Source organism: Mirounga leonina, unplaced genomic scaffold, assembly GCF_011800145.1.
Source record: "Mirounga leonina isolate KUSES-001 unplaced genomic scaffold, KU_Mleo_1.0 Mir_101595, whole genome shotgun sequence".
NCBI lineage: Eukaryota > Metazoa > Chordata > Mammalia > Carnivora > Phocidae > Mirounga > Mirounga leonina.
Genome location: NW_023270158.1, coordinates 16453242 through 16478164, shown reverse-complemented (window position 1 = coordinate 16478164; position 24923 = coordinate 16453242). Strand labels below are relative to the sequence as shown.

Sequence of the window (24923 nt, the reverse complement as noted above, 5' to 3'; positions counted from 1 at the left end):
TGGTATTTTACTGGCATTCAGACAATTTGGGGGCTGCTTCAGATGATTTAGAGGTTAACTTGCCTTCCCACTATTGATACTTTCAAATTAAGATATTTAGTCACGTAATTTTTTTGCCCTGTCTACATGTTATCACATTCACCAATGACAACAATTAAATTTAAAAATTCTCCTCAGATCGTCTCCCTCTCCCTCTGCCCCTCCAGCTCATGCTCCCTCTCTCTCTCTCTCTCTCTCTAAAATAAATAAATAAATCTTCAAAAAAAATTCTCCTCAGAATTTCCTGCTCACCATACTGAATAGAAGCAAGTACTTTACAAAGTTTCTGAAATCAAAGACCTTCAGAATAGTTGGGACTGTTCAACTTTTGAAAATTAAAACCTGCTTGCTAGATACGAATACCGGGTAGCTTATCCAGGAGTTCCTACATTTTATAACTTGTCACCCCATTGAGGCTCTGTGTTCAGGGGAGGAGGGTATATGTGTGGAGAAATGGAGACAGATGTGGGGTGACCCTGGGAGAGAAATGGGGAGGAAGCAGGAAGTAGTCTGAACTGCAGTGACTGGGGACGGGGGATTTTTTTTCCCCAAAGGTGGTACAAAATCAGTCCATTAAATGCCTGTGAAAAAAAATTCATTGTTGTGGTGTGGGGTGAGTGGTATATGTACAAAGAATCATGGGATAAATATAATAGAAACAAATGTCTTTAAATATGCTTTGATCTTAAACAAGAAACATTCCAAACAAACTTTCCCCTTTATTCTGGGTTCCTGGTGGGGGTAGGGGTGGGGGTTACATTAAAAGTAATTCCATTAATGTTCAATGTGAAATTGAAATAACTATGTATAAACCCACTCAAATCAAGTATACATTAAATAATTGAGTTAACTGAATTAGGCAGGGTAAGGGCACATTGATTTTCAATGTTTTTTAAAAATTGGTCCACATATCATTGTTATGGTTTTGTTTGTAAACTTCAATATTTATTAAGTTTCCCACAGTGTGTTCAGACCTGAAATGTCAAACTCTCTTACCCAGAATGAGGCTGGAGAATCTAACACTAAGATAGATTTCTATTTCCTTTTAAAGAATCGATTTTTATGGTGAATTTTTTCTCTTCATGCAGCGAAGAGCCTGCTGGTTCTGTTTCAAAGCACCCATGTTTTTAGAAGTCTTATTCCCTGCGATTCCACATTATTATGGACTCAGTGGGCTAATTTAGAACTTTTTCCTATCAGACATTCAAATCCTATTATCATGATCTTAACATGGCATTAAACAAGTTGGTGAAGAGAATAAAGTCAATTTTTCAGCCATATATGCCAAAGTATAGTAATTAATTAAGTAGAAAAACTCAAGTGAGTGTGGGAAGTAAGCAGTATATATTGTTTTTCAGAGCCAGTGGCAAACCAACACTGAGTTTCATCTTACTTACTTATTTTCCTACTTTAAAACATTTTAACCCAATTTGGAATCTTAATTTAAATCCTACTAGGTCTTAATTAAATAATTCTCATTTAATCGCCCTGTGGTTTAAGGCTTTTGTGTGTCCCAAGGACAAGTAGGCCACATGCAACAACATTTCACCCACTTCCCCCTCCACTTGTCAGTTATATTTCTAGCAGGGACAGGGCTAAAGCCAGAGAATGGTTCATTGTTGTCAGCCTACACAAACCCAGGACTGGAATCGCCACAATGGTGACCCAATAGAATGGTAACTTGTGTGCATCCAGGAAAGCATAAAATTAAAAGAAATATAAGCTAAACAAATAAGCATAAGTTCCATTGACCCTTTGGCTCACACAGGCAATAAAATATTACCTTTGGAAGCACCCTGACATTTTGTTATAAAGGTTGAAAGAAGACATTTCCAAGGTTGTCTCAGTGTTGAAATTGCCCGGGGGTTGGGGTTGAGTGTCAGATGCAAGATGGGTCTTAATGAAATCTGACCCACTTTGACTTTCAAAAAAAATCTTGAATTCTAAGTGAAAAGATTTTTTTTCAGATTTTAAAGCCTTTTTTCAACTGAAATAGTATTCTCCTTTAAATAATCAATACAGCATTACTCACACAGATTTTTGAGGATGCTAAGTCATACTCCTTTTTTGGAAAAGAAAAAAATCTATTACTATTAAAGTGTGATGTCTTTGTTACTTGAATACTAATCGCTTTTTTTTTTTTGAGAATGTGCATCTTTTTATTGTTATGTTAATCCCCATACATTACATCATTAGTTTTAGATGTAGTGTTCCATGATTCATTGTTTGTGCATAACACCCAGTGCTCCATGCAGAACGTGCCCTCCTCAATACCCATCACCAGGCTAACCCATCCTCCCACCCCCTCCCCTCTAGAACCCTCAGTTTGTTTCTCAGAGTCCATCATCTCTCATAGTTCGTCTACCCCTCCGCTAATCGCTTTTTTTTTAAAGCTAGGTTGGCCAATGACATTGAGGTTTTTTTTTTTTTAAATAACATTTAAGTACGTTGATTAGACAGCTTGACACTTAGACACATTTGTGTAAGTAGTAATTTATTCATCATTCACACATACTTAAGTGGACATTATCATGATAGCAGTTGTCAGAACAGAACACAGCAAGCTATGAATTTAGATCTTATTTTAAGATGTGATCAGAAAAATTGGGAATATATTGAAAATGAAAACGCTCAATAATATGGTGAAAAACAGGAAAAACTGCGTCAACTCTTGGTTCCACTTAAGAGGCTAGATCTTTTGCACACATGTGTATGTATTGAGATAAAAGTAATAACCACTAGGTTGCCTGGGTGGCTCAGTCAGTTAAGCATCTGACTCAGTTTCAGCTCAGGTCTTGATCTCAGGGTCATGAGATAGAGCCCAACATCAGGCTCCACGCTCAATGCAGAGTCTGCTTGTCCCTCTCCCACTCCTTCTCTCTCTCTCTCTCTCTCCCTCTCCCCCTCTCTAAAATAAAATAAAATCTTTAATAATAATAATAGTAACAGCCACTAATGTATCTGGAGGGACAACGTGGCCTGCAAGTAAATACATGACTTTCCTTTCAGCCTAGGGATATAATGAAATGAAGATAAACCATTACAAAAAATTTAACAATCTAATTTTTAGACATGCTGTTGCATCGATTTTAATGAAGAAAATACATTTTATGTTCATTTCATATCTCTTTTGTTGCTCTATTTGTAGGAAAGAAAGGTATTTTGGAAGGACTAAAACCATTTATTAAACTCAGGAGCTACAATAATCTGAAAAGAAAAGTAGACACAGAAGGGCATTTTACAGTCCTTTTCGGCCCTCTTCCACTTAATTATTTTTATCTCAGCTCTTAGAAAATTTATATTCATCTCTGGCTCAGTTCTGTTTTCGTATCTCTAAGTTGATAGCAGTATGTTGCCTGGAAAATCAATTCAGCAAAAATTCATTTTGTTTCAGTAGTGAGTACCTTCCCCATGGAAGTAAAATGAAATAATTGTGCCCAGTATAAAGCAAACTAGGTGTAGCATATCACACAGGTAACCTCACAACCCTAGATTCCTCGATTAATTATTATTCATGCATGCCGAGGTAGCTTGATTCGTCTTAACAGCAAAAAAGTATCTCTCAGGAGCTACTACGTACAAGACCATACCATACTTTGTCCTGCCTTTGCTTGATCCAAAATGTGACATTCGGTAGCAAGGGGTACGTTTTGACTTGGGATTTGTTTATTTATAAGCCTTGTGTAATAACAATCACCATTTAAATAAAATCCTAACCATTAGAGTTAGGTTGCACAGTTACAGGAACGTGGTCTCTTTTGTACACTGCCATTTCCCTGGTGCTTAAATATTCCTTGGCATAAATAGGTGCTCAATAATATTTTTTGGAATGAGTGAATAAATAAACTTGCACAAAAGCATGGGACAAAATGGTCTCTTTCAGACACATAAGACCTGTACAAATTATTTTACAGATGCTTTGCTCCCATTTGCCACCATTCTAATTTGAGCCATTGTTACTTCTTGCCCGAATCTACAGGCACTCATTTTCACTCTTTTCTCCTTTCTGAAATGACCGCAGGCTTACACTGGTCTACCTGAGATTTTCTAGATGAACGTGCCAGGCCCCGGAAGAGCATGACCCTACTGTGATTCCCCACTTTATCTACTCAGGGAGTTGCTCCTGACCTGCCTCAGTCTCCTCTGTGTGACACAACTTCTCATAGCATGATTACAACTGTTCTTTCCATAACCCACGGAATGTGTATCTCTGGTCATGAATGTGAGTCTGGCAGGAGGCCCGTTTTCCCAGTGAGTAGTACACATATACAGAGTACGTATATGCATACTACATAGTAGATATAACGTAAGTGGTTTCGACTGAGTAGTCATAAAATCTAACTAAAAGAGTTGCTGAGAATATGCCAATTCCCCTTTGCAGAAACCTTCATTATCTGGCCTGCAAAGGCTGCTCGTTCATACCCACCACAACACCGCTCCAAGAAAACACCCACGAAGGGCGCCTGGGCCGCTCAGTCAGTAGGGTGTTGGACTTTTGATTTCGGCTCAGGTCATGATCTCAAGGTCACGGGATCAAGCCCCAGCCAGGCTCCACGCTGAGCTGAGTACAGAGTCTGCTTCAGATTCTCTCTCCCTCTGCTCCTTCCCCCACTTCTAAGTGCGCTCTCTCTCTCTCTCTCTCTCTCTGCTCACTCTTAAATAAATAAATAAATAAATAAAATCTTAAAAAAAAAAAAACCACGATTTAGTTTTCCACAACTTCCCTGTACTTCATGCTTCACCTTATTAAAGACTATTTGTCCTTCCCCAAACACATTAAGCTTTTCTACTTCTTACCCTTCGTTCAGGCTCTAAACAAGTATCTTCTCTCCTCTTACCATGCTTCCTCTTCCTTTACCGGTTTTACGTCTAGTTCAAGGAGACCTTCCAAAGGGACATGATAGAGGAAGGAAGAAAGACAGGACTCCCCCTGCTCCACCCCAGAGGAGGTATTCGAAGTTAGCTCCAGTGCCGCAGCTGCCCGAAAAAGGATCTAAGTCTGTGGCTCTCAGGGATGAGCTTACTACCCTCTGCTTTGCAGAGTCTCCCTGAACCAGACCAGATAAGACCTTGTGTGACTTGGTGTTCCCCACGTTGCCTGACGCAATGCTTAACCAGTTGTAGGTGGAGTAAAAGAAGGAGAAATAGAGCCAAACTTCTCATTCATCTTTGCAACAGTCCTGAGGTGGCCATGTTCCTATCCCCATTGTACACTAGAGGAAATGCATGCAAATAGTTGTAAATGAATTTTTTCTCTAGTAGAAAACCCCAAACATGAGAGAGAAGAGGAGAGAGGGAAAGACAGAGTGAGAGAGAGGGAGACGCAGATCATCCCTCTTCTCAACCCCAACATCTATAAAGTAAATGTTGAGCAAAGTAGACAAAGGTATCTCTGTCTTTGAAGAGATAGCCTTCTATGCCAAGGCTCACCAGTTTAGCAGTAGAGCCCGGGTTGGATTTCAGCCCCCTTGGTCCACTTGGGCCGAACACTCTACGACTACACATGGAAACCCTGGCTTGGAGCTTTGTATCTTTTCCTATATAAATATTCTTAAAGTTTTTATTCAGCCTTGCCACAGTGCCCTCCAGAAGACTATGCCAAGGTGTATCACCATCAGCAGAACATATTTTCCTTAAAGAGATTACTTCTCCTTTTTTCCTACTTGCTCTATTTCTCTGAAAACTCTCTGGTTGGCACCCAAAATGAGAATATGATGTTCTTGCTCAGAGGCTTAGAGGTATGTCAGAAATGAGCACAGGCTCCAACATAAAATAAATCGAGTTGGGACGCCTGGGTGGCTCAGTGGGTTAAGCGTCTGTCTCTCTCTCTCTCTCTCTCTGTCTCTCATGAATAAATAAATAAAATCTTTAAAAAAAAAAAAAGAAAAAAAATGCCTTTTAAAAAAACAGAAAATAAATCGAGTAACCGAGCTAAAGAATTCGGTTATGGAAGCTGAAGTACATAAGCTGGCTTCTTTTTTTAAAGATTGTATTTACTTATTTGACAGAGAGAGAGCACAAGCAGAGGGTGAGGCAGAGGGAGAGGGAGAAGCAGACTCCCCGCTGAGCAGGGAGCCCGATGCAGGGCTCGATCCCAGGACCCTGGACTGAGCCACCCAGGCACCTCTAAGCTGGCTTCTTTTATTTAAGAATTCAGTGTCAGATTTTTATAGGAAACTGTGGTGATGAAGTAATTTGAGAATAGCTGTTGGTCTGAAGTATTAGCAATTAATGCAAAAAGGCCTAATTCTCTTGATTGTTTCTTCTTTAATAAAATTGTATTGAGGGATTATCATGTGCTGGATCCAGGCATACCCTGGTGAAAAAAATAATATAGAATTGCCTTAATGAAGATTAGAGTCTTGGGATGGGATAGATGATGAATTAATAAATAGGCAAATGTATATGCACTTTGAAATTGCTAACTGGGCCAAGAAGGAAGGGTGCTAAGAGGGAGAGATATAGGGAGAGCTCTCTTTAAACAGGGAAACCAGGGATGGGCTCATTTTCACGGTCCCATTCAGTGAGATCTGAGGTTCATGAATGAAAGCCAGCCGGGCAGAGAGTACAGATGTAAAAGTCCAGGCTGAGGGAATAGCATACACGAAGGCTCTAAGCCAAGAATAAGTTTGGTCAGTTCTAGGAACACAGCATTTTCCAAGTTCTTGTTAAAAATGCCTACATCTCTGGGCGCCTGGGTGGCTCAGTTGGTTAAGCGACTGCCTTCGGCTCAGGTCATGATCCTGGAGTCCCGGGATCGAGTCCCACATCGGGCTCCCTGCTCGGCAGGGAGTCTGCTTCTCCCTCTGACCCTCCTCCCTCTCATGCTCTCTGTCTCTCATTCTCTCTCTCTCAAATAAATAAATAAAATCTTTAAAAAAAAAATGCCTACATCTCAAGCCCACCCTGGGCCTACAGAATCAAAAACACTGAAGACAAGGGGCACCCGGGTGGCTCAGTTGGTGGGGTGTCTGACTCTTGGTTTCGGCTCAGGTCATGATCTCAGGGTCATGAGATCGAGCCCTGCGTTGGGCTCTGAACTCAGCTCAGAGTCTGCTTCAGATTCTCTCTCCCTCTCTCTCTCCATTTCTCCCCCCCACTTGTATTCTCTCTCTCTCTCTCTCTCTCTCAAATAAATAAATAAATAAATAAAATAATCTTTAAACAAACAAACAAATAAATAAAACACTGGGGGCAGGAGCTTGTAGGCTCTGCATTAACGAATGCTCTGCAGTGACATTGGGGCACGCTCTTAGTGAGAATCCCTGCCTTACGGGGAGGTTGGAGCCTTGTAGGGAAAGGTGAGAGCAAGACGGGGCAGCAGTAGTAAATGTGGACACAGACCATGAACATTTTAGACTGTCAGATCCATTTGCAAATCCAAAAACCTGTTAACTGTAAAACCTAAGCTGTCTAAAATAACTCCCGAATTTGAATATCAATGTCCTTGTGGTTGATATTTTTCAAGGCTTATGGATTATTACTTATTTTTAAATAAGTTAAACAGATTTCATTAACTGACATTTCACTTGATGTTTTGTCACATATAATTAAAATTTCTCAGATAGAAAATATTGGCATTTCTTCTGTTTCCTTAGCAGCCTAAAAACATGGCTTGCTTGAATGATTTATTTATACTCATTAGAGACCTTCTTATTTTATTTTATTTTTTTTTTAAGATTTTATTTATTTATTCATGAGAGACAGAGAGAGAGAGAGAGAGAGAGAGAGAGAGAAGCAGAGGGAGAAGCAGGCTCCCAAGGAGCAGGGAGCCCGATGCGGGACTCGATCCCAGGACCCTGGGATCATGACCTGAGCCGAAGGCAGACGCTTAACCATCTGAGCCACCCAGGCGCCCGAGACCTTCTTATTTTAATTGTGCATATTTTGCATTTAGCCTCTGCAGAACACACGTGATTGACCTTCTTATTTCTTTTAACTATGTCATGCAAAAGCTGTGGAAAACTGGAAATGTTTTTGTTTGGGGTTTTTTGGTTTGTTTGCTTCTTTTTTTCTGTGAAGAGAAAATAATTAGGTTTCACAGTTAGGATTACAGAAATAAGTTTCCAAGGAAATTAAAGTCACTAGATGTGTACAACTTGTTCTTTTAAGTAGACACCTGTCCTTCGTGATCAATTTTGTCTTGTTTCTCATTTCTAATTTATATCTGTGAAGGCAAAATGAACAACATGCATAAAAAAGAAGATAGGCATTATTAGTGTGGTAGAGCTGTAATTCAGCTCTTACTCTCAGAACCTTGAGGTTATGAGCTTCATAGTGAAGCCATGTCCGAAAAGATGAAGAATGACGATGGATGCAAATGAGAAAATGTTAAAAAAGAATTTATGCTTTTGTGTTCGCGTGTGCATTCTTTTTCCAGAAAATGAAGAGAAACTAGAGATCCTTTTTTCATAAAAACACGGGGATTCTTTATGGGAATAACACAGCAGTTGCTATTCTTTGAGTGCCACAAATGTGGAACTGTGGTGTCTCTGAGGGCAAACCATAGCTAAAATATAATTACTGATAATTGTTTGGGAAATGAAAGCCCTGAATTTCTTCATGCCTACAAACTTCATATTGTTTTCCTAAAATCTGGGTGCCTTTTTTTTTTTTAATTTAACCCTCTAAGTCATCCTGATTATGCTACCTCTAGGTCATTAGTTCTGAGTTTGTTTCATTATTTATGTCCTTATTCTGTTTGCTGGTCAAAAGTGGTCATGCCCAACTATGAAAACGTACAAGAATAGCCCTGAAAGCTGAACGCAGGGAAGACAATGAAAAGAAACAGCATAATATTTTGCCTACAGGCTACCACAATAAAAACCGATGCTGGAATGGAATGCGGCCTCATCTCTAGTAAAAAACAGTACATGTTTCAATGGCATAAATTATTGTCAAGAATGTCTACCAGAGGCAAAAGTGGTATGAAAGGCAGAGGGATATAATTCGTCTGCAGACTACCCCTTATGTCTCAGCTCCATACACTCCCTCAGCATTTGGCAGAGATCACAGAGTTAGTATTATGGAAATGGTGGCCCGTCTCCATTTTGTTGGAGATCTATGGGATAGCCTCATAATGTTAGTAATGAGAATTCACCTAAGAAGTCTCTTGCAAAAAAAAAGTGTCTGACCTCTGAAATCCAAGGGTAAAGGAGATTGAGGAACTGGATGAAGTTTGTCTATGTAGTAGATGCTGTAGGCACCCCAGCCAGATTCCTTCACTAAGCTGGTGCAGTCATCCCCCAGCAGCTCTGAGGGTTGGCTGCTAAAAGATTCATAGTTGCACCCTTTTCCGGAAAACCTCCCTCAGGCAAAAGGAAGCCGCCTTGCCTGGGAAATAACACCATCCCTTTTCCCCTCAGACAGCCAGGGGGCAGCTAGTGGCCAAACACCGACTGACATTGGGGCAGAAAAGGACAACCACTTTGTCTCAACATGGAACCAACTGCGGTATAATTTGTACTCCAGAGCTCCCCATGGGATCAAGCTGATGTTGGGCTCCAGCTAAGACCACATCCTTACTTAGCTTTTCTGTCCTGTCTGCCTGCCTCTCTCACTTCAGATCGCTCAGACTCTGCTTCTCCAAAACCCAGCCTAAGTCAGTAGGTATCTGAGACAAATGCTGAACCTCCACCCTGGGCACCACATCAGGCAGTGAACCAATCAGAATAAAGAGCCAAGAATTACAGTTAACAACGGACATCTCCAAGCCTGATGCATTTCATGAAAGGCTTGCCTACATCTTGTCTTGTGTTTCTTTGTTATTGGTCCAATGACATTTCAGTAGCTCATGTGCCCCAGGTATTTTAGAAGCTCCAATAGGCTTCTGATCCTCTGGGCAAAGCAGCATATGGTCTTTGACTCTCTTGGCCCCAGTGGCAGGCACTCACTCCCCTCAAGATAATGTAGCCTTCCAGAAATGCAGAAGCTGCAAAACACAGCTGGGCTATGCCTGCCCCCAATTCTTGGGTAACTGGGTTCTATGAGGCCTTCCCTGAGCCTCGCATAGGAGTTCTAATAACACTACTCAAGCCCTGTATTTGCAGGACATGATATCCATTTCCTCCCCCCTCACCTTTGTACTACTAACGCTGCGTGAAAATTCCTGGGACTTTTCCTAGTGCCTTCTCTTTGTAGACTGTTTTCCAGGGGTTTTGGTTCTCAAACATTTGTTCAATAAGGTTTCATTGTAGAGAGACAAGCAATTAGTCACTATTTCATCTTTTAAGTAGTATTTGTGACGTAAATTTCTCCGCACAGTGTATATAGCCTTAGAATGGCCTTTCATCATCAGACCCAACTAATTTTGAATTTCTAGTATGTGACATGGGACTTCTATGAATTAGTAGGTTAAGATTTCAGGAAGAATGTTTAATGTCCCTAAGAAGGGAAGTTTTTCAGATTATCAGTACCCCATTAATATATAAATAAAACACTTTATATGTGTGTGCGTGTGATATGTATCATGTCACACAATTTATAAATAAACTCCTAGGTGGCATTGCTAATTCACACATCCCAGAGCCTCCTCCCCTCCTTGCCTGCTTGTGCAACTGCTCCTACTGTGGCCTTCGTTGGATTGTCCTGGACCTCCACCACTGACTCCCCTACTTTCTCTCCATCTACAAGCCTCATCTCGCTTCACTTCCCTCCTAATCCAGTTTAGATTCCATCGTGTTTTTCAATGACATTCCAGCTAAAATTTAAACTCCCTTGTCCCTGACAGAGACACCTGACATGACTGGATCAACTGCTTTCTCCATGCTTGCAAAGAACACTGTTGGAGGAGAAAATGGGGCGGGCAGGTTCAAGATTTCAAAAAAAAAAAAAAAAAAATGTTGGTCCTCGGCCTCCAATGGGCCCTTGACACCATCTAGCAACCTCACTAGTTTCTGAGGTCAACCTCTGTCATGGTCTCTGTCACACCTAATTCAAATGTTCCCACTTACCCTGAATTCATGTTTTCATTCAACGAATATTTGTTGAACACCGATTTTATGCCCAGTCTGTTGCTTTATACTTCATAGAGGAATCAGAGGCCCTCAAAGGACAAGTCCCTTGACTTTTTTTTTCCAGTCCTTTAAATTGACCTTCTGTACCCAGCAGCATAGTCCCTTAACTATGAAGCCAAAGCTTCTCCCTCCAAAACAATGTTCCCTTGTTAATAGATCATTCCTTTCTTTTGTTGCAATATGGTTGATGACTAAAATCCTAAATCTGTATTTGAACAAATCTTTAACTACATAAGGATAAGCAACAATCTGACAACCAATTTAATTTCATAAAAAGAAGAAAAACTTGACATATCAGACTTATATATCATTCTAAATCAGTGCTTTTATATCTATAATCAGACAACATTTAATGAAGTGAAAATTCTGCCGGCATGAAACTAGTCATAATAAAATTAGACTTGGTTTGCTCTTTCATGGAGAACATATTCCAGATGTTTAAGTGATTCAAAGAAAACCCACAGTATAATGGCTCCCTTCAACGTTTTCTCACTCACTGCGTCCAAACTAGAATAAAATCTAATGAAATTCTAGTCGTATTTAAATAGCACAGGATATTGTTCAGAGTTAACCGTACTTTTTTGACATTTCATACTCGGTGTTCAATAATATGAACATATATTTATATGTGTAATATTAAAAGCTCTAATGTTGGAAAGATAGTCAAACACAATGTGACATCCACTTAAATGACACAGGCCCCGTACTGAGTCTTTACATGGCATGGTGTCTTGTGATTCGGTGTTTAGGGACCCATACTTCTTACTCGGTACACTTCTAGGCATTGATAGTCTACAACAGCAGTGAGCCATCCTCAGGGGGTACGGAGCTGCCACAGGAACCTAGGCCAGATGCCAAAGTGGAGACTGACTCGGACACTCTCCCACTTCCTTTTTCTCTTCCTCTCTTCTATCTCCAGTTACCTTCTTTCCTCTGTTCTCATGGGCTTAGTGCCCTCATGATGATGTCTAGCTGGCTAAAGTTCTTCATTCTGCTCAGTCCCATCATGATATCCCCCAGCATGAAACTTCCCACCAAATGATCACTTTACCAACTGACCTTCTCCCCACCCCCATCAAAGCTTCCTTTGATCCTAACAGAAGTGTAATCCAGATTAAACTAAACATATGCCTTCTGCCCCCCTTAGTTAATGATGGTACTAGTAATGGTAGCATAGTGGTAGTCAAGGAGTGGTAGTAAACTTTATCATAGATTTCCTCTATTCCAGCTCAGAACCTAGAGTTCAACAGTTAATTGAAAAAGTCAGTTCAATCAGGGAATCATAAAAAAGTATGTCTTAAACATTTTATTCGATCTTAGTCAACCAGGATTTTAATGTTGTGTGAAGGTTTCTTCTTTAAGTGTAGGTTCACTGATTAGACTTCTCCATAAATCACACTGATGATGAAGACTTTGTGATTTCCAGTTCCGGTTTCTTTCATGTAGACAGAACCCATCAGGAAACATGAAAGTCATTCTGAATACAGAACCCTTCTAAATTTTTCAGATTATTTTCCTAATCTTTTACAGTTGCCTTGCCTACACCCAATTCAACAATATTTACTTCTCTTGTTCTTTTTAAAGCACCTTTCTAGAGGGTTTAACCTGGTTTTCATAGAAATAATAGCTTATTTTCTCTTAGACTTAAATTTCTTTGGTTTGTGAAATCTTTAATTAAATTATGTAATTGCAATACTAACTGGCAAAGACAGGTTTGAGACCATACCACAACCAACAACTCAACTAATGACAGCTGAAGGCCATGCATCCTGGCAGATAACTCTAACATTTTATTTAGAGGCTGTGAGAGGCCCCAGTCACTGTGTTTCACAGAGGCATGAAGACTGGCTAATCTGGTGAGTCTTAAGTAAAGACCAGTTAAGAGAACGTCTACTGTAATTGCTAGATGGCGGGGCGGGGCAGAACAGAAGCCACCAGATTCCATGATGGTGGGGAGAGATGGGGAGAAGGAGAGTGAATGTTCTGATTAATGATGTATACTGTACCCTAATTTTTTTTAAAGATTTTATTTATTTGAGAGAGAGAGAGCACAAGAGAGGGGAGGGTCAGAGGGAGAAGCAGACTCCCTGCTTAGCAGGCAGCCCGATGTGGGACTCGATCCTGGGATTCCAGGATCATGACCTGAGCCGAAGGCAGTCGCCCAACCAATTGAGCCACCCAGGTGCCCTGGACCCTAATTTTTAATCGCCTTCATCTTCCAAAACACCAATGGAGGATTAAAATCTATGTCTGGGACTTTGCAGGAAGGAAGTAAAAATCCAAATATTCCAATAAGAGGCATTTGAACACATACATGATGTAGTCCAAAGGGAGCTGAAACCTGCATGTGACTGAGCCGGATACTCAATGGCTAAGAGGCATGCCGGTGAAGATGGATGATTAACAGACAGGGTTAGCCTGCAGTTTTGTCGGACTCTGCCTAGCTGCCGCACCATCTCTGCAATGCTTTCCTGTTTCTAGTTCCTACTCATATGATATTTATTTATGGTGCCTAGAAACAGATGTTACTATCCAGAAGAGAATGCCTCCATTTTGTAATGATTGCCCTTGTCCAGGTTTCTCCATTGACATTTAGGAAATCTGTTTTCTAGGGGCACCTGGGTGGCTCAGTCAGTTAAGCCACCAACTCTTGATTTTGGCTCAGGTCATGATCTCGGGGGTTGTGGGATGGAACCCCGCACAGGACTCTTCCCTCAGCAGGGAGTCAGCTTCAGGATCCCTCCCCCGACCCCACCACGCACCTTAGCACATGCACACACACATGCTCTCTCTCAAATAAATGAATAAATCTTTAAAATAAATCTGTTTTCTAACCTTTTATTACACAAAACAAAGTGATTATGGATCATTTCCTTTTAGAGATATGAATTTACATTGATGGATTTTACCTCCTTCCATGGGATCCTTTTAATCTCTATATTTATTTATATGATAGTAATAATATTACTATCAATCCCTATAAAAACTTTCTCAGACTGATTCCTATGACATTCCACTGACATGAAGGTGAATAAAGATGAATACATCAGATAGGATTTTTTTGCATGTCTGTGGTCAGATAGAAAGATTTCTTCTGTTTTCCTTTATTTTTATTTTTTATTAATATATAATTCACAAACGATAAAATTCACCCTTCAGGGGCACCCAGCTGGCTCAGTTGGTGGAGCCTGTGACTCTTGACTTCAGGGTCATGAGGTTGGGCCCCATGTTGGGTGTACAGTTTACTTAATAAAAAATTTTTTAAAATTCATTCTTTTGAAGTGTGCAATTCAGTGGTGTTTAGTATATTCATAAGGTTGTGCTACCATCACCACTGTCTCATTCCAGAACACTTTTATCACTCCCAAAAGATGCCCATGATTCTTTAATATAATATTCTTTTTTTTTTTAAGATTTTATTTATTTATTCATTCATTAGAGACAGAGAAAGAGAGGCAGAGGGAGAAGCAGGCTCCCAAGGAGCAGGGAGCCTGATGCGGGACTCGATCCCAGGACCCTGAGATCATGACCTGAGCCGAAGGCAGACGCTTAACCATCTGAGCCACCCAGGCGCCCTTTAATATAATATTCTTAATGCCCGTTTTTAAAAAACATTAAGTTCTATAGAGTGATTATCTTATATTACCTAAGAACTATATAAGAGTCTTATATTCCATACAATACCACATTTTAGTGGTGAGATATTCAGGTTGATTTGACAGGACTAATGCCATTCTTATTTAGAATGTACATACTGGCTCCTTTTCTTTGGAGTGGGAGGGAATTGGAGAGTTATAGATGAAGTCAGTGTAAGCAGTGGTTTTATCAACATAGTGAACCAGAGAAATAACACCTACCCAGATCAAGCAAGTCAAAGCAGCGCATATACCCAAGTAAGTGATGTTGTCCTTGTGCAAAGACATTACATTACACAAACTGTTCTCCTAAGTGAGGGAATTTGTCCCTTAGAAATTGCTCATTGGAATATTTGGACATCATGCATCATGTTAAAGAACCATAAATGTCATCTCAATAGGGTAGATATGATGCATGGTAATATCCTCCCCATATCTGCATAGGGTCCTTCTACTCACCAGATTGTCGTGATGCATTGCATCAGAGAATCCCATTCTCGTGCTTCAGAGACAGCTGAGAAGCCCCATGGGAGCCTTCCTAAGTCATTGCTACAAGGACTAAATTACCAGGAGACCAGGAAGTCATTCTTAGGGATTGACAAAATACCCTAATCTCTAAATGAATCTACTTATTATGCAGTTGGTGTAAAGTATGAATGTAATATTTCATGATTGAGTATATCCTTTTATTGTAAAAAAAAAAAAAAAAAAGGATCCATTTGTGGTTGTAAGATGAGTAGAATTCAGAATCTAGCAGTGTATTTTTTCTGTTACTTTGCCAATCCAGAATTACTTTGGAAAGGTATATAATATAATAGCTAAGAATATGTACTCTGGAGGCAAGCAACCCTGGCTATGTATCCCAGGTTCCTCAATTTTGACCCATTGAACCTTTGGCAAGATATAACCTCTGCAAGTTGTTTTCTCACATGTAAAATGAGAATTCTCCAACTACCAATCTCATAGGGTTATTTTGTAGGAATAAAATTATTATTATGTGGACAGAGCTCATCACAGGATTAGGCACCTAAGAAATGCTCTGTAAATATTAGTTATTATTATTCACCCATTCACAAATGTCCGTGGTTACAATACCACTGTAGTAGAGCAAACGTCACTAACACTGCACCCCAAACAGAACAAGATATCTTGTAGTTCCCATGTGTGTTTCTTTGCTTTAAATGTTCTCATTTTCCAACTCGCCCTTGACTATTTCACACAGGTGCTTCGAGGAGAAATTACACCTCTGAAAGAGAATGTCAGCTACGTCAATGACCTTGCTCGCCAACTCACTACGTTGGGCATTCAGCTGTCACCATATAACGTCAACATTCTGGAAGACCTGAACACCAGATGGAAGCTTCTGCAGGTAGGCACGTTATGAGCATTGCAGTTCCTTGTTACAACAAGAGAATATATGGATAAAGCTTGTTTGTAAGGAACAAGAAAAGTAGTTTCTTCATGTGATGTTCTGGATAATATTTCGTGAATGTAGGGTATTTTATATTATTTAGTAAGTTTCTATATAAGTGTTTTCAAACCTATTAGTAATAATTTTTGTAAACAGCTTAAAGTTAGACTTTCCTATATCTTGCAATAAATATGGAAAATAGTGCTGAATCATGATGGAAGGACTTATTTACTGTCATACAGTTACTTTGTACTATTATTGCTTGGATTCTTTAAACATCTTTACCTCTGGAATCCTAATTTAAACAACAGTCAATGGGAAGACATATTCTAAAATCTTTCTAAAAAGAACATCCTGGGCACCTGGGTGGCTCAGTTGGTTAAGTGTCTGCCTTCAGCTCAGTTCATAATCCCAGGGTCCTGGGATCAAGCCCCAGGCTGGGCTTCCTGCTCAGCGGGGAGCCGGCTTCTCCCTCTGCCACTGCCCCCACTCATGCTCGCTCACTCTCTCTCTCTCTCTCGCTCTCTCTCTCAAAAAATAAATAAATAATCTTTTTAAAAAATAATAAAAAATAAAAAGAACATCCTATCACAAACCTATATATGGAGGTTTTTCATAGCTTTGCATAATAAATATAGGGACCAGAAGCATGCTCAAGGTCACACTTACTAGCTGTGGGACCTTGGGCAAGTTATTTAACCCTTCTGTGCTTCGGTCTTTTATCTGAAGAAAATGTGGATATTAAATGCTTCTAAAATACCAGTCTATTATTAGAACAAGTAAGTCAAAAGATGTGGAAAAGTGCTTAGAACAGGACTAGTTACATAGTAAATGTTGTATAAATTCTAGCTCTTGGTGTTATTGCAGTTATAATGGTTATTATTATAGCATACAAGTTTTGGAATCAAACTGACTGAATGACCTTGAAGTTATTCATCCTCTCTGATTGTCCGTTCTCTCATCTCTAACATGCTTGCTGTAATAGTAAACAAACTAATTCATGTAGAGTTGTTAATACAGTACCTGGCTCATAATAAGAACTCAAAAAAGGTAATGTGTCTCTATGTTCCCCACATGAGGGACACTGTGTAAATACCCTCAAACCCTCAAACTGATTTTACTGTAGAATTAGAGAATTGTTTTGTCTCCCTCTCCAGTTTCATAGGATACAAACAGTATGCTTCTGAGGACAGAGAGGAAACTGAGTTTAAAAATCTTTGTTTTCAGTGTTTTAATAGGGAAAAAATGATAAAGCAGATAACTTTTTGTATTGGCAGTCCATTTAGGGGTGCGATTGAAAGTCCTGTTGAAGAATTGCTAGATCTTTAATAAAAACAAGTTCCAAATTCAAGACCTCCTGAGATCTCCTATAATTTAATTCTTGTTGTGATGGATAGTTTTGAAATATCTGTATGGTAGACTGGTATAAGTGGCATTGACTAAAGCAAAGCAATATAGTTAAGCAATTAAATGCCTTTCTATGTCTATTAGTTTCATAGTGGCTAAGTACTATTAAAACCTTATCAGCTTCATCCTTAGTATGTTTTTCACTTTAAGCATAAATAAGGAAAGTAATAAATGTCCAAGGAAAAGCAGTGGCCACATTTGTTCTCTTCAAGCACTCTTGAACTGTATCTTAAAATTTCTTTTAAAGAACCAAATGCTGGATGCCTGAGTGGCTCAGTCAGGTAAGCGGCTGCCTTCGGCTCAGGTCATGATCCCGGGGTCCTGGGATCAAGCCCTGCATCGGGCTCCGTGCTCAGCGGGGAGCCTGTCTCTCCCTCTGCTTCCGCTCCCCCTGCTTGTGCTCTCTCTCTCTCCCTCTCTGTCAAATAAATAAATAAAATCTTAAAAAACAAAAAAACAAAAAAACAAATGCTGCATTTGCTTTCCGAATGTTGTATGAGATTTGTGACCATGGCACATAAGCTTACAGATGAGGTCAAAGATTATGACTGATAAGGAAAGTTTTTAAAGATCAGTCCTAAACGAGCCATTATAGTCACATTCTTTATTTAGATGTAAAGTATGAGAAAATATTAATAGCTTAAGTTTTGCTCATTCCTTAAAATGAATAAGGACTTGGTTATAAATATAGGGAAGTACATGAAAGGAGCTGATGTAATAAAAAGAGGACTGGAGTGAATAATATTAGCCCTGACTTCAAACTGAAGCTCATTCTTTGACCATGTTATCTTGAAGAAACCTTTATCCTCCCTCAGCTTTAATTCCCTCATTTATAAAAGGAGGCAATCCATTTGGTCTCAGGTCACAGCCAGCTCAATCCTATGATTCTGTATCTGGATATCTTGGTGGGGGGGAGGGGGGGTGGGGGAGAGATGCATATGACAAAATTTAGTTTAGAATCAATACAGTGGCTTCCTCTCTTCATGTTACAGACATGGCTCGTGGGGATTGTGTTTCTCCTTCTTTCATTTTAACTTTTAAATCCCTCATCCCAAGCCCACATATACACAGCTTTCTCATACTAAACAGCTCGATGAGTTCATGGTACATGCTCTTGTTGTGGCAAATTTCACATGTTGCTATTTTTGAACATGACCTTAAGGATATGCTTGAAAAGTGTTTTCAGCAGAAAGCTGATAAATCCAAGGTTTGGGGTTGCACATAACTGAGTCAAGTGGATTCCATTTGTTTTCTGTGACCATAATCGTAACCACTCTGCCATATTATAAATGGTAGTCCTTGTTCAGAAAGTGAACAATGCCAAGAAATGAGGCTCACATCAAATAACTTCATCCCCTTGGCAGAGCAAGTCATATGTCCTGTTGACAACATTTAACCATTAGAAGAATGTATCTGACTAAAGAGTCACCCAACTCCTGTGAAGGGAAGCTGGAGCCCATCACAGTGCTATGTCAGTTAGGACATCATGATACAAAATTAGTACAAATTCATCTCTGCTTCTTTGTCTACTAAGACAGAGAAAAATTAAAAAATAGAGAGTTGGAGTAGTGGGAAGGCGCATATACATCTAAGAAAACCTCTTAACTTGGGGCAAAATAGTGTAATAGAAGAAAGAGAGTTACATAGTACCAGGCTGTATCTACTTGATACCAGAATATCCTGGGTTTAATTAGACAATCCATTAATTTTTATTTTAAAAGAAAACCATGCTGGGTTTTTTAGCTGAGTGCAATATCAGTCAAAATGATAGAAACAGGTAAACCATGTATATTTGACATCAACAGCGGAGTAAGACACAGTCACGATTTATCTGTACATAAAAATAGTGTATAGAGAGCTCTGAATTTATTTGGGATGCACAAATAGAAGTTTAGAGACATTGGTTTCCCTGTTTGAAACTCTGTAGGAATAAAATCCTATTTTCTGCCTCAGAGTGGACTCACTGGTTGGGATGTTTGTCCTAGACCACGTGACAACGTGTTTGGGGCAGAGGAAACCTATGCCCTTCCTTGTGAGGAGGAGTTTTCATGTGCATTCCCTTGTTTAATCCTCATAGCGTTATGATGATGCCTTACTATTACGTATTATCACTATTCCCTTTTACATGTAAGGAGACTGAGACTTAGACATAGAGTATGACACAGTCCCAGTCACAGTCAAGGTGTGAATCCTCTCTTCTGAACTGCGACCCCCCTGCCCCTTTTGTTTCCTCTTATCAAAGTCCTGTTTAGTTTGGACTTCACAAAGTCATACTTGAAAGCTGGTTTGGGCCACATGGGTATGAAATACTTCACTCTTTTCCTGCTTCTCTCCTCTTTTGAGTGACTCTCAGGGATATTAACTTTGAAATCTCCTTTTTACAAACCAGTGGACTAATGAGCCCAGTTCAGTGTACCCCTTAAAAATCCCACATGTAGTTTGAAATATAAGATGTTAAAGCATTACATTCTTCGTTGTCTTTAGAACACAGCAACTGTACGAAAATCAACCAAAAGTGATTTTAATGAATTAGCTCTTAAAGTGGAACCAATGCTAACATTTGACCCGGTAGAAATGAGTATCAAAACCAAATGGGAAGAAAATTAAACTGATGATAAACTTCTAATGTTGAAGCAATGGGTACATGTTTAGTGACATAGTCATACTCTTTATTCACCAAGCACAAGTACTACAGAGAATATTCAACTCTAGGGAAGTACCGCTAGGGGATGTTCTAACCACTTCTCTGCATTACGAGTAAACCCATGAAGAGCAACAGAAGCTGCAAATACACTTTAATATAAAGAGTACGTGCTTTATTGACTGTGGGATGTCTGGAATGTAATCACTTGAAAAATATTGAATATGAAGACATTTCTAGGCCTGATATTCTTTAAATATGTTTAAGGACAGTATCATGAATTATGTATGTTTTTAAAGGTTTCCTAAGATTCTTCCAAAGTCATGCAGACAGTTACATTAACTCCATCTTCACAACGGTGTTAACTATCTGTCACAAAGATCTAGACCCTCATCTTCTGCACATCCCTGTGTACCTAGCAGGCGCCGTAATCATCCTATCTGGTCCAAGGACATAGTGACCAAAATCCCCTTTACTGCTTATGCCATCTTAGGAAAAATTTTATAGATGGGTTTTCTTTTAATACTTCCGTAATGGCTCACTCTTTCTCCATGTTATAAACAAAAAAATATGCTATTATGACACTAATACTATAAAAGTGGTACCTTTTCAGATCTCTGACTTACAAATTCTTCAATAATTCCTGACCAGGAGTTTGGTCTACATAATCAGACTAGTAAGATTGTGGAAGAACATGGGATCATATTTAGGTGGCCAACAGAAATATTTGCATGGCTTTGTTTTTTAAAAATTTAACAAGAGTTTTAATTGAAAAATTAAAAATTCCAGCAGAGCAGCTTATGATCTTTACTTTGGTGAGATAGGTTTTCAGAGCAGGCTTCTATCTATATATGTGTGTGTTTGTCCTTGTCATCATTGAGCACAGGATTTGATCCTTTAAATATGTTGACCGATTTTGAACATTTTCTTCATACTCTTTTTTTATTTTTAAGGATACTGTACTAAGCATTTGGCATTATGGGGTCCCTTCTAGACAGGGGGCCTAAGTGAGCTGTGCCATCTGCTCTTACAAATAATGTGGACCTGTTACTAACTGAGGGTAAGGAGAGGATATCTGACTTTTGTCCCTTTGGTTGGCCAAGGGTTGTTTCTACCAATGTCTTCTTAGCATGTTCTTTTTTGGCTATTTCTTGAACAATACCTAAAATGATTCTGCCTGTGGTTAGACCACAGAACCCAGGAGAAAATGATGAGACTGAGGCCGTTCTCAAAGGAAATGTGTTTTCCTCTATCAGTGGTTCTCAAATGGTCATAAGCATCAGAATCACCTAAACACTTACTAAATCACTGGGCCCCACTTCCAGAGTTTCTGATTCAGTAGGTCTGGGCTGGGGTTGGACATTCTGCCTTTCCAACCAGCTCCCAAGTGAGGCTGGTGCTGCTGATCCAGGGACCACACTCTGAGAACCATTGTCCTACATTAAGTATTTGCCAGGTACAGACAACTTTAAAAGATTTTTTAAAGTGTCTTCTGTAAGACACTTTGAGAAGTTTATGGTCACACTGTGGAAAATAAGCCTAACACCATGCAGAAAATTCTGTAGTAGAGGAGTGTTACAGTGCTACAGTAACCTGGAAACCTAAGCCCTTAACTTGTCTTCCAGGCAGAAAGAGGAGGGTGAAGGGAAACTTCTCGTAGATTCCTTTTAGTAGAATTGAGATATGTTGTAAGTGTCATATACATATCAGGTTTCAAAGACTCAGCACCAAAAATAAAATATTTTTATACTGGTTACGTGCTGAGGTGATAATATTTTTATGTATTTGGCTAAGTAAAAGATATCATTAGAATTAATTTCACCCATTTCTTTTTTATGATTATTCATACTTGGGTATTTTTCTTGAAGATGAACAAAGTTAGCCTGTTGCTTCAAGTAAAACAACCAACACTGTTTCTTTTTACTTTTTTTAATGTGTCTGCTAGAAAATTTAAAATGACATATGCAGCTCGCATTATATTTCTATTGGATAGTACTGGTCAAGAACAAAAATCTAGCATAGATAAGATTCAGCTACAGAGCTTGTTAAAACACCCTTACCACTACCCTCACCCCCCGCCCCAAGATTTAGTAGTTATTGGGTGAAGCCTGCGATTCTGTCTTTCTATCGAGGTCCTGGGAGAAGCTGGTGAGATTTAAGTAGTACTTCCATCGAGTAGGGATCCTCTAATTCTTGGAAGGTTAATAAGGGATCCACGGGCTTGAAAAGATTGGACTCCACTAACCAAAAATATTGTAGTGCTGTAGGAAAAACTACCCTAACACGTTCTAAACTGTAAGTAAAAAGACTTAAACTACAATGCTGAGTTCAATGCGTCCCCTGGCAGGAGTTTTTAAAAAGCTGAAAGTGAAGGAAATGAGAAGAACAAAGAGGAAAGAATGTGTTTGTTTTAGAGAAGGTTAGGTCACAGAAGGATTTGTTGACATTAGGAATAGAATGACCCATGAAAAAAAGGACAATTAAGTTCTAAGAAAACGTCTTTTCAGTGAGAACACTCATTTATGCTTAGCCTCGTCTCTGTTAAAAAAATAAAAAGGAAGTGCACAAATCCCTTTAAAGACTTGAAGGAATGAGGAATGCGTGCATCTCAAAAGTCCAGGATAGCTCAGGGCTTTAGAACATACTGAGGTTGACGCATACTGTCAACCTTCTGGACATTTACCTTGGTCAGTGTGGCTTCCAGTGTTTCTACAGCTAATGATACTTTATTCGAGAAGAATGGTACTGAAATTGCCTAGGGAACCTTGAAAGTAACATGATGCAGAGGTTCCAGAGTCCGGCCTCCGCACTCCAAAGAACAGTCTAGTTTTCAAGGGCATTCTCTATTGTGAAAAAAAAAAAGAAAGAAAAGAAAAAGGTCATTGCGATGTGTGGGACTAGACGGAGAAACGTGAATGATCTAGGAAGTGTGACCAAAAAAATTATATGGGGTACAAAATGAAGCCAGTGGAAGTCACAGAAATATTTATTGGTTGAAGAGAATGCAAGGCATATTAATTTTTCAGGGCTTTTATAAAGTGAACCCAAACCTTCATGAAGTTAAGTTATCTGATTGCTTGATCTTTGTGTACTCCTTAATTCCTGATTTGTTTGCATTGGAAGCTATTTTTGCTAGTTGTGAAGCTAGCTAATGTGGTAATCCATATAACTATTTTGTGGTTTTAAAACATGTCACACGTCCCTGTCAAATGTGTTTAAACAGCAGCAAAATTTATGGATGTCCGCATTTCTTTTATTTTCTTGGTGTCGCTCCTTCCTTTTCAGCAACATACACGCAATCGAGAGTATTTAAAACTGCCATTACGCTCACGCTTTTCCTGTCCCTTCTTTCTTCTTTTGCAACTGACATTTGCCCTTCCCTCCGATTTTTCCCTGCTCTACTCTTTATTTCTTTTAAGGGTCCTTGGCTCTGCAGCCAGACCTCCATCATCCAAGGCAGGCTGCCTCCGCCCTGCCCTTGCTTGGGGCACTTGTTTGCCCTGGCTGTCGGCCTCTTTGCCTTTCCCACTGCCCTTGGGCGTGTGACACTCCCCAGCAGCTGCTCACATTTCCCAGGCTACGTCATGCACAGCATTCAAAGGGCTGCTCTTCCCACATTTCCACCCGAGGACTCCCCCTCTCCTCCTGCCCTGCGCATTCCTCTAGAAATAACCCCCTTTCAGACCCTATGAAAGGCTGAATGTTAAAGCCTACTCCACAAGTAACTCCATAAGAAACTGGCTTATGAAATTCAGAAATGCTGAGTTTAAAGGTCAGTGCCACAGAGTGAATTCTAAATTACTGTAGTTTATCTTAGTGTTTCTTTATTTTAACCAGTTCTTTAAGGTCCTTCAAATAATTGTCATCCGGATGTAAGTTCTCGCCTCAATTAACATATTCATTAATTTCAAAGGTGGATATGTAGATGAAAAATATAATAAATTAGAAATTGATGCTGCTTTTAGAAATATTCTTTCTACAACAGGGCCCTACTTTATTTGGCCAACAATATAGATTTGAGAAGATTGATTTTAATGAGAATTATGCTTTACTGAAATTAATAATGTGCACTCATGTGGCTCTTACTGCATGCCATTCACTTTTCTAAGCCCTTTTACATGTACTAACACTTGTGAGCCTCGCAGTCACCCTAGGAAGTAGATTCTATTTTTATCCTCATTTTACAGATGAGGAAAATGAGGAACCACGAGGTTAGGCGGCCTGAGTTCACGTAGCTGGTGAGAGAGTCGAGATTTGAACCCAGGCAATCTGGCTGGAGAATCTGTCAGAACTATCAACTATACAGTACCTCCTCTCTGATAGAGAGACTGACATGACAGTACTTCCTCTGCATTTACAATGCAGCCCTCTCAACAACAAACACAGCTTCCCCCTCACATTTATTAATTTGTCAGGAATCACCTACATCAAGAGTTTTAGGAAATACGGATTTAAAGTAGGATGACTATATGGATCTCAGACCACGGTCTCAGGAATAGATTGTTTAACACAGAACCTGAATCATTCAGAGATTAAAAATGAGAATCTCTCGGGGCACCTGGGGGCTAAGTTGGTTGAGCATCCAGCTCTTGATTTCAGCTCAGGTCATGATCTCAGGGTCATGGGATCGAGCCCCGTGTTGGGTTCCTCGCCCCCAGGATTCTCTCTCTCCCTCTCTCTCTGCCCCCCACCTCTCTCTCTCTCTCTCAGAGACAGAGAGAAAAAATCTCTCATCTATAGTACCAGGAAGATTTAATCACCAAACTCTTCCTGAA

General features: G+C 39.6%; 1 protein-coding gene across 9 annotated transcripts in view; it reads left to right on the top strand.

The window, feature by feature from the left end:
• The window catches only part of DMD (dystrophin), a 1717438-nt gene that overhangs the window by 1392397 nt on the left and 300118 nt on the right, over positions 1 to 24923 (top strand). For all 9 annotated transcript variants that reach the window (XM_035001266.1, XM_035001277.1, XM_035001248.1 and 6 more), the window contains one exon: positions 15912 to 16058. In XM_035001266.1, coding sequence (XP_034857157.1) covers positions 15912 to 16058 — 147 coding nt within the window. The remainder of the gene's footprint in view (positions 1 to 15911; positions 16059 to 24923) is intronic.